Source organism: Rhincodon typus, chromosome 2 (assembly GCF_021869965.1).
Source record: "Rhincodon typus isolate 14 chromosome 2, sRhiTyp1.1, whole genome shotgun sequence".
NCBI lineage: Eukaryota > Metazoa > Chordata > Chondrichthyes > Orectolobiformes > Rhincodontidae > Rhincodon > Rhincodon typus.
In genome coordinates this window covers 87,907,509-87,916,302 of record NC_063333.1, presented here as the reverse complement: position 1 = coordinate 87,916,302, position 8,794 = coordinate 87,907,509, and the positions used below count along the sequence as shown (strand labels likewise).

At 40.4% G+C, this 8,794-nt stretch overlaps 1 protein-coding gene across 1 annotated transcript in view; it reads left to right on the top strand.

The window, feature by feature from the left end:
* The first annotated feature begins 1,315 nt into the window (after positions 1-1,315).
* Positions 1,316-8,794, top strand: part of LOC125485493 (scinderin-like) — an 11,977-nt gene continuing 4,498 nt past the window's right edge. Inside the window, exons 1-2 of the mRNA XM_048608522.1 lie at positions 1,316-1,678; positions 1,767-1,921. Coding sequence (XP_048464479.1) covers positions 1,486-1,678; positions 1,767-1,921 — 348 coding nt within the window. The 5' untranslated portion in view covers positions 1,316-1,485. The remainder of the gene's footprint in view (positions 1,679-1,766; positions 1,922-8,794) is intronic.

Below are 8,794 nucleotides of genomic sequence, written 5' to 3'. Positions count from 1 at the left end.
CACCACCATCTTCTCCAGGGCAATTAGGAATGGGCATTAAATGGTCATCCAGCCAGCAAAAGCCACATCCCCTAAATGAATGGAAGAAAAATTATTTGTAAAGCACCCATCAGCACTATTCCAGCAAGGCAGACACAATTAAAAACTAAACTGAAAACTGTTCACGTGAGAGAGAGATAAAAAAAAGATGAAGACTTGCCTTTCAGTATCTACCTCTCAGAGAAATAATTAAAATTATGGATACATCCTAGCTGAAGGTTCCCTTTCTGTAGCGTTCCAGGTCGTGTTTTCTGTGCAGGATTTTTGCCTGTTACAATTCTTCAACAACATGTGGTCACACCCATTCAAGCCTGGGCCTGGGTGGGGGGAGGGGAGTGCAAAACTAATGTTGCCAATCATGCTTGGAAATATCTCCAAAGGTTTCATCAAATTATCTGTCTCCAAACTGAGTCAAGCAGCCTTTTTCTCTACCCGTTTAAAAGAATAGAACCAATAAATGCAAGTAGGCAATAAAAGTAACAAATAAACCATTTTTATGTGATTCTATGGCTACTCATATATGATTAAATAATTTGTTAATCAGATCTGAGTTCGGAAATTGCCAGGGTGTTTTGCTATAGATCCTCTGCTTATATTCTGTAGGACTATATCTGAAGCAGCTATCCACTCTGCTCTATCTCACTCAGAGACCCAGTGGAATATTGCCGTTATATCGTCTTTCATGCCCGGTACAAAGCTCGGATCCAGTTTGTTTCGTGTTTTGAGAGGGCAAATGGCATTTGTATGTGTTGTCGAAACATTAAGTTAGTTATGAAGCACCTTGAACAACATTGTTAATCTGACTTGATGTTACCCTGGGGCCACCAGTTGTCTATCCCTAGGGACTGAGGCAGACCCCCTCAGGGGACCTGCCACAGCTGCCAGCCTGGAGTTACAAGGGAGCTGACTCTGGAGTTATGTAGTTCTTTTCAGCTGAATACCCAGTGGAAAGGTATTGGTGCAACAGTGTCCTAAAATAGAGTTTATAAAGAACATACTGCACACAAACAAGTCATTCCGCCCAGTTCATCTGTGTCCTTGTTTATTTTCCACACGAACCCGTTCCCCTCAGCACCCTGACTGCATATTCTTCTCGGATCCGGAAAAAAATGCCACAGGATTCGGGGGGAAAAAATTGTAGTTTCAGAAGAGTTTGTCAAACTTGACTTCAATATCGGTGACTCAGACTGCATGTCAGGTACCAATCGGTTTCCACTGGGGATTCCTTAATAATCGTTGACAGACTTATTTCTCAACAGTCCAGTTCCGTATTCCTCAAGCTCTGACATCACTTTTGCTCTCACACGCCCCCTCGGTTCTTTTAAAAGTCAGTCTTGCGGAGTCGCTGAGCGTTGCAGCGAAGTTTTGTTTTTTTTTGTTTATAGTTTGAGAAAGATTTCGAACGTTTCCGGCTCCTCGCCCAGCAGCCCCCGGAGAGAGAAGAGAATGGTGCTGTACCACAAAGAGTTTGAAAATGCTGGGAAGAAGGAAGGGATCCAGGTCTGGAGAGTGGAGCATTTGGAGCTAGCGCCAGTCCCACAAAGTTTGCACGGCAGTTTCTATGTCGGGGACGCATACCTGGTGATGCAAACCAGAATGAGGGGAAACAATTTCATTTACAATCTACACTACTGGTTGGGTGAGGCTGAGTTACAATGTGTGGGGAAACTCAGGTTTTGTTACGAAATTCCACGGCAATCATTTTAATGTGCTTTATTTCCCCTTAGGCAAAGAGTGCTCTCAGGATGAAAGTGGCGCCGCTGCGATTTTTACGGTGCAAATGGATGACTATCTGGGAGGGAAACCCGTTCAATACCGAGAGCTGCAAGATTACGAGTCCAATACTTTTGTTAGTTATTTCAAGGGCGGACTTAAGTACAAGGTAAATAAAGCTTGCGGAGATTGGTCCCATCTACACCGGGCATTAGCGCAGTACATTAATTTGTTTTGTTGTTCATCGTATTTCAGCATGAATCACTGTGCTAAAACTGCATGGAATGAGTTTGGTTATTTGTTGCGCGCCATAAAATCATTTAAACAAAACATACAAGTCATAACACAACAAGTTAAGGATGGACAGCTAATAATTGTTGTCGGTTGCATCAAGTTAGCTCAGCTGGGTAAAGTATTAATTTCCATTTCCTCCCGTTACACCCAATTTTACTTCATACGTGTAAGTCATTTTTCACGTCTGTCAGAACAGTTACATCAAACCTAAACACCTTCCTCTCTCATATCCATAGGTATTGTGATTTTATATGATAGGGTAATGAGTAATAAGAACAACGGCGATCACAGACTTCTGAATCAATTTGTCTTTTAATAGTGCAACATTAATATTTTATAGCTGGAGGTTGTTATAATCCCAATTAGTACTGCAACTCAGAAATGAGAATTGACCAGTTTATCTGAATTGAGAGGCTAATAGGTTAGTAACACATCGACATCTGTGTGTTGTTCTTCAAGAATGTTTCTATTTAGTCTTGTAGACAGTCTCCAGTCAGTCTGATAGACTGTCTGCTAAAGAATCACTGGTCAGTGTCCTGGACAGTCTCCGGTCAGTGTCCTGGACAGTCTCTAGTCAGTGCCCTGTACTCTAACTTTGACTGTTCTTTCAATCTCATTCAACTCCTTTAGTAACTGATGAATTCAGGATCCCAACAAATCCTTCAATTTTCATAAAGGTGGAAGTGAAAAGTTTAAAATCCTCTCAGTATCTCCAAACAAACATGACTGGATAATGCATGATAAAGAGATGGATGTCCATCTGATTATTTCCACTCCACATTCTAGGAACAAGATAAGCAAGTGCAGAGATCGCACTGCTTCCTGACTTTTGATGAGCTAACTCAGCGTAGAATAGTGCACGTAGTGTCCGCTGGGAGCAGCCATTTCTAGCCAGCTTTGCACATTAATTTAGCATTTCTTTTAATTTATTTTTAGTAGGATAAACTTTTTTTTAGAAGCAATGTACACATTGAAAACGTATTTGGCAACCTTTGCCATGGATGAATATAATTTATGTCAAAGTGCAGTCGCATCAATATCACTGCATTGCCAACATGTAATTACTTAACATATATTGGGAGAAGGTAGTGTACCAGTAATGTCATTGGGCTAGTAATTTAAAGGCACCAAACTAATCCCCCACGGGCTTGCAGTTCAATTCCCCACAGCAATTGGTTGAACATAAATTAAGTCAATAACAAATCTGCAATTGTCCCAATAATGGTGACCATGACAACTATCATTGGTTGTGTAAAAACCCATGAGGTTTACAAATGTCCATTATGTGAGAAAACTGAATATTCATATCCAGACTAGCCTACATGTGACTCCAGGCACACAACAGTGTGGTTGATTCTTATCTGTCCTCCAAAATGGCCTAACAAATTATATGCTTCAACGACATTTAGCAATGGGTAACAAATGCTAACAGATACCTATGTCCCATTAAAGAACATAAAACACGTGTTGAAGCTATTGACTGCTCTTCCTCCATTTACTTCTTTACAATTGAGTCACATTGGTGCTCTGTGTTGCCACTTATGAATACAGCAAGATGTAATTAAATTTTTGTGCTTGCTATTTTAACCTTAAAATATTGAACAGAAAGTATTAGTTACTAATTTGCAGTGCAGCAAAAAATTCAGAACGCAAGTGATATGTTAGCCTTTATCATAAGAGGATTTGATTACAGGAGCAGAGAAATCTTGCTTCATTTGTATATAACACTTGTACACAAGTCTGGTTCCTTGTCTACAAAAGGATACACTTTTCTTGGAAAGAGTAGAGTGATTATTCACCAGACTGATTCCTGGAATGGAGGGACTGTCCTATGGAGAGAGATTGAGGCCAGTATTCTTTGGAGTTCAGAAGAATGAGAGCTGATTTCAAAGAAATTTACAAAATTCTTAAAGGAATAGACAGAGTAGATGCAAAGAAGCTTCCCTTGGCAGAGGAGTTGAAAACTAAAGGATAAAGTCTCAAAGTAAAAATCAAACCATTTGGGACTGCGATGAGGAGGACCTTTTTCATTCAGAGGGTGGAATTTGGTGGTTAAAAACTCCATAATTAGTAAGTTCAAGAAAGGCATTGATAGATTTCTAGATTTTTTAATATTTACTCAAGGGATGTGGGCATCACTGTCTGGCCAGCACTTATTGTCTGTCCCTAGTTGCCCTTGAGAAGATGGTGGTGAGCTGCCAAATTGAATCATGCAGTCCATGTGCTGTAAGTTGACCCACCATGTCCTTAAGGAGGGACTTTCAGAATTTTGACCAACGACCCTGAAGGAATAGCAATATATTTCCAAATCAGGATGGTCAGTAACTTGGAAGGGCATCAGCAGATGGAGGTATTCACATGTATCTGCTGTCCTTGTCCTTCTAGATGGAAGTTGCTGTGAGTTTGCAAGATGCAATCAAAGGCTCTTTGGTGAATTTCTGCAGTGCATCTTGTAGATAGTAAACATTGCTACTGCATTGGTGGTGGAGTGAGTGTATGCTTGTGGATGTGGTGCCAATCAAATAGGCTGCTGTTTCTTGGATTGTGCCAAGGGGCTTGAGTTTTATTGGAGATGCAACCATCCAGGCAAGTGGGGTGTATTCCATCACATGCCTGACTTGTGTCTTGTAGATGATGGACAGACTTTTGGGAGGCAGGAGGTGTGTTACTCGCCACAGTATTCCTAGCCTCTGCCCTGCTCTTGTAGCCATTGTCTTTAGGTGGTGAGTCCAGCTGAGTTTCTGGTCAATAGTCACCTCCAGAATGTTGATAATATGGGATTCAATGATGGTAGCACCATTGAATGTCAAGGGTGGTGGTTAGATTTTGTCTAATTGGAGATGGTCTTTGCCTGGCATATGTGGTACAAATATTACTTGCTACTTGTCAGCTTAAGCATGGATATTGTCCAGATCTTGTTCCATTCGAACGTGGACTGCTTCAGTATCTGACGAGTCATGAATAATGCTTAATATCATTCAATCATCAGCAAACATCCCCAAATCTGGCCTTATACTGGAGGGAAGATCATTGATGAAGCAGCTGAAGATGGTTGGGCAAAGTACACTACCCTGAGGAACTCCTGCAAAGATGTTCTGGAGCTGAGATGACTGATGTCCAACAACTATGACCTACAAGTTTTGGATGGCTGAAGGTGCTAGTCTGGGGAAGACAGTATGTAGAAGGTGGTCCGGGAGAGCACGGAGCAGCTGTTGATCATGAAGATGGTGGTCAGGGTGAGAAAGAGATAACTTTGCTGGAGTTTTGGTTGTAGGGGTAGCAGTGAGCAGGCAGACTGCATGGGGAAATAGATGTTGGAAATCGTAGATGTGGTAAATTGGACAGATTGTGACGAATTAACAGAGTAGCTTATTGGGGAATAAAGACACAATCCTCAGAATCTGTACTTCTTTCATAAGCAGTGCTATTAAAGCACTAACCTTGTCCATTTAGCATATCTCTCCTTTTTAATTGTCAGAGTTTTTGAGACTGGAAAACTGGGCCAAAGTAGTCAAAAGATTAAAAAAAATAGTTTGTTGAAATGAAGGCATGCAGTCTTCTTAAAATAATTTATCAACTGACTGACCTCCTTAGATCGAATCAACTGCCTGACTGTTCTCAATTAAAACTAGAAGTTGGTGGGTATAGAGCTGAAGAAACCTTTATAGCCAGGCTACCATTGAATGAGAAACAATGTATACCTGTTACAGAGATAGTAGGAACTGCAGATGCTGGAGAATCTGAGATAACAAAGTGTAGAGCTGGATGAACACAGCAGGCCAAACAGCATCAGAGGAGCAGGAGAGCTGACGTTTCGGGTCAAGACTCTTTTTCTGAAGAAGGGTCTAGACCCGAAACATCAGCTTTCCTGCTCCTCTGATGCTGCTTGGCCTGCTGAGTTCATCCAGCGCTACATAATGTATATCTGTGTTGTGGTTAGTAGAGTGGTACCACTACACTCATAGTTTCTCATGAATGGATCTGGTCAGGGAGCTAGTTGTTTAACTATAGACCAACCAACATAAACTCCCTACTGTGTGCTAATATTGACATAGAATTCGTTACTAGGTGACTTGCAAAAGGCAGACAAAAGCCTCTAATAGTAGGCAAAGACCAAATAATGAACACTGCTATCTGTCATCAAACATCAAGGAGGTATCTTATGAAGGTCTTCACTCAATTCTTCCTCAGCTTCTCAGTGTGTATGTGTCCTTTACATACATTTTCCCTTTCCTAATGCATCTTCTGTCCCTGACAGCACTAAAGTCACTATGGTTGGTGGGAATAACACTTCTGATGATGAAACATGCTTCAAATCATTGTAGCACCAAGCTAATAGACACAGGCATTCTCTGGAATCCTGGTGGTGAATCCACCCAGTGGAATAATTATGCCTAACATTCCTAAACAAGGTGGTGGTGATGACATTATTTATTTGTCAGAAACTTTGGTCAGCTGCCCCAACAAAGCTTGCAACGGGCTTCAACTGTTTTGCAATCAGTTGAAGGCGTATCAACTATTGATGTAATCTGCAACGATCCAGGATATCCTCCAACAGGGACCGTTTTTCTAACTGCTGGGGTTGTACTGTAGTTGAAAACTCTATTTCTAATACACAGAGATCACAAAGGTTTTGGAGTAGATTTGTAGCTCGGGTTGTGGGTGTTGATGTTGGTTGGCTCGCTTAGCTGGTTTGTTGTTCTGCAGACATTTCATTACTGTGCTTGGTAACAAAATGTCTGCGGAACAACAAACCAGCTTGGCGAGCCAACCAACCTCAACATAGAGATGAAAAGGTGCTACCAAACAATGCATTAATTAAAAATAGCTTCGATAAATTTGATTGTAAATAACTTTGCACACAATTGAAGACTAAACCAAAGGGCAAAATCCGAAGTGAAACTTTCACTGTCTGACAAATTGATTGGCTAATCATTTACAACACCTTCAATGTGGACACCTTTTCATCCTAAGTCTGGGCCTGTCAGGATATTCACCAGCGAACCGTCGCCAAGTTGAAAGAGGCCATAAAGCATAGAACAAATCGATACTCAGCATCAAAGTGCCCTTGAACAGAGTAGGCCTGACTGTTGATGTAGCATAAATCAGAGCATTGAAGAATAACATTTGCAATAGCAGCATAACTCTGTTATGGCAGTGCCCCTAGATCTTGCTGGAGGGCAAAATAGTGGAGGAGTTTAAAACATGCTAATCACATTGCCTTGTTAATTGTACCTGAGTGGTATAAGTTTGTCCTTTTAGCAAAAATGCAGGTTCAAAGACACAAATTGCAATGCCAATTGTATTACCAATAAGATACTGTCTGGCTGCAGTGTAAACTTGCTTTAGTGATAAATACTGTAAGGTCATGTGATAACAGAGCATTCAAAGTAGTTTGTCTGTGCGGTTACAGAACATGAGCCAATGATTATTCTTAACTGGAGTAATATTTTAAAAGTAATGTATTTGTAAAGTAATTGTGTGACCAGGGAATGCAAATTAATATGTAATAGATTATAACCTGTTCTGTTAAAAGTAAACTTTATTGCATACTTATTTTACCACTTAATGATCCAAAGGTATCAAATAATCTCATAACAGAATCAATTAATACTTACGACTCAAGAAACCATTTGACCCATCATAGTTTTGGTGGCCAAGAAAGAGTGATGCTGCCTAATAATCCCTTTCAGATCTGTTACCTTGTAGATTACGGCATTGAAGTGTGTTTCTAAGTTTTTAAATTCCAGAATCTTACCAACCCCAGGGTGAAAATTTCATCTTTAATTCCCTCTAAACCCTCTACCGATTACTTTAAATCTCAATCTATTGATCTCCCTGCTAAGGACAATAGATCCTTCCTATACACTCGATCAAGGTCCCTCATAATTTTATACAACTCAATTTAATCTGCTGTCAGCTTATTCTGTTCCATGGAAAAAAAGCTTTCGCTTATCCATTCTTTCCTCCAAGCTAAAATTTTCTTGCTTTTCAACATAATTGTAATCTCTTCTGTAATCTTTCTAAACTGAACACATCCTTCCTGTCTTGTGGTGACCAGAATGGAATATAGAACTCTAGTTGTGGCACAACTAGTTTTGATTAAATTCTCGCATGAACACCCTGTTTTATGCTTTTTGCTTCAGTCAATAAAAGAAAATTTTTTGTATGTTTCTTAAGTATCCTATTTACATGTCCTACTATTTTCAAGAAATCTGTAGACCCCAAAATCCCTCTGCTTCTCTGCACTTTCAGCATTCTCCCAATTTATTCCCTTGTTTGTCTTCCCCAAAGACATTATCTCACCTTTCTCTGATTGTATTCCATTTGCTTGTTTCTGCTCACTTGAAGAGTCCATTAATATTATCCTGCAGTTGACAGTTTCTTTGTTGCAGTCAATGACAGCCGCTTTTCATATCATCAGAAAATGTTTTGCTCATTCCTCTTGCATATATATCTAAATCATTGGTCCATGCCACAGAAAGCAAGAGACCTAGCATGAGCCTTGAGCGACCCCACTGGAAGCAGCCATTCAAACAGTTGACTGTTAGCTGTTGCTTGCTGCCACCAAGTCAGATTTGGATTCAAGGTGCCAGTTGCCCTTGGGCCCTACAGGCTTTACTTTTCTGATCAGACAGATCTACGTGGACTGCATCAAAGAATAAACTATACTTGAGCTCACAAGGCGTAGAACTGGATGAACACAGCAGGTCTACCGATTTCTTGAAAATAAAAGGACATGTAAATA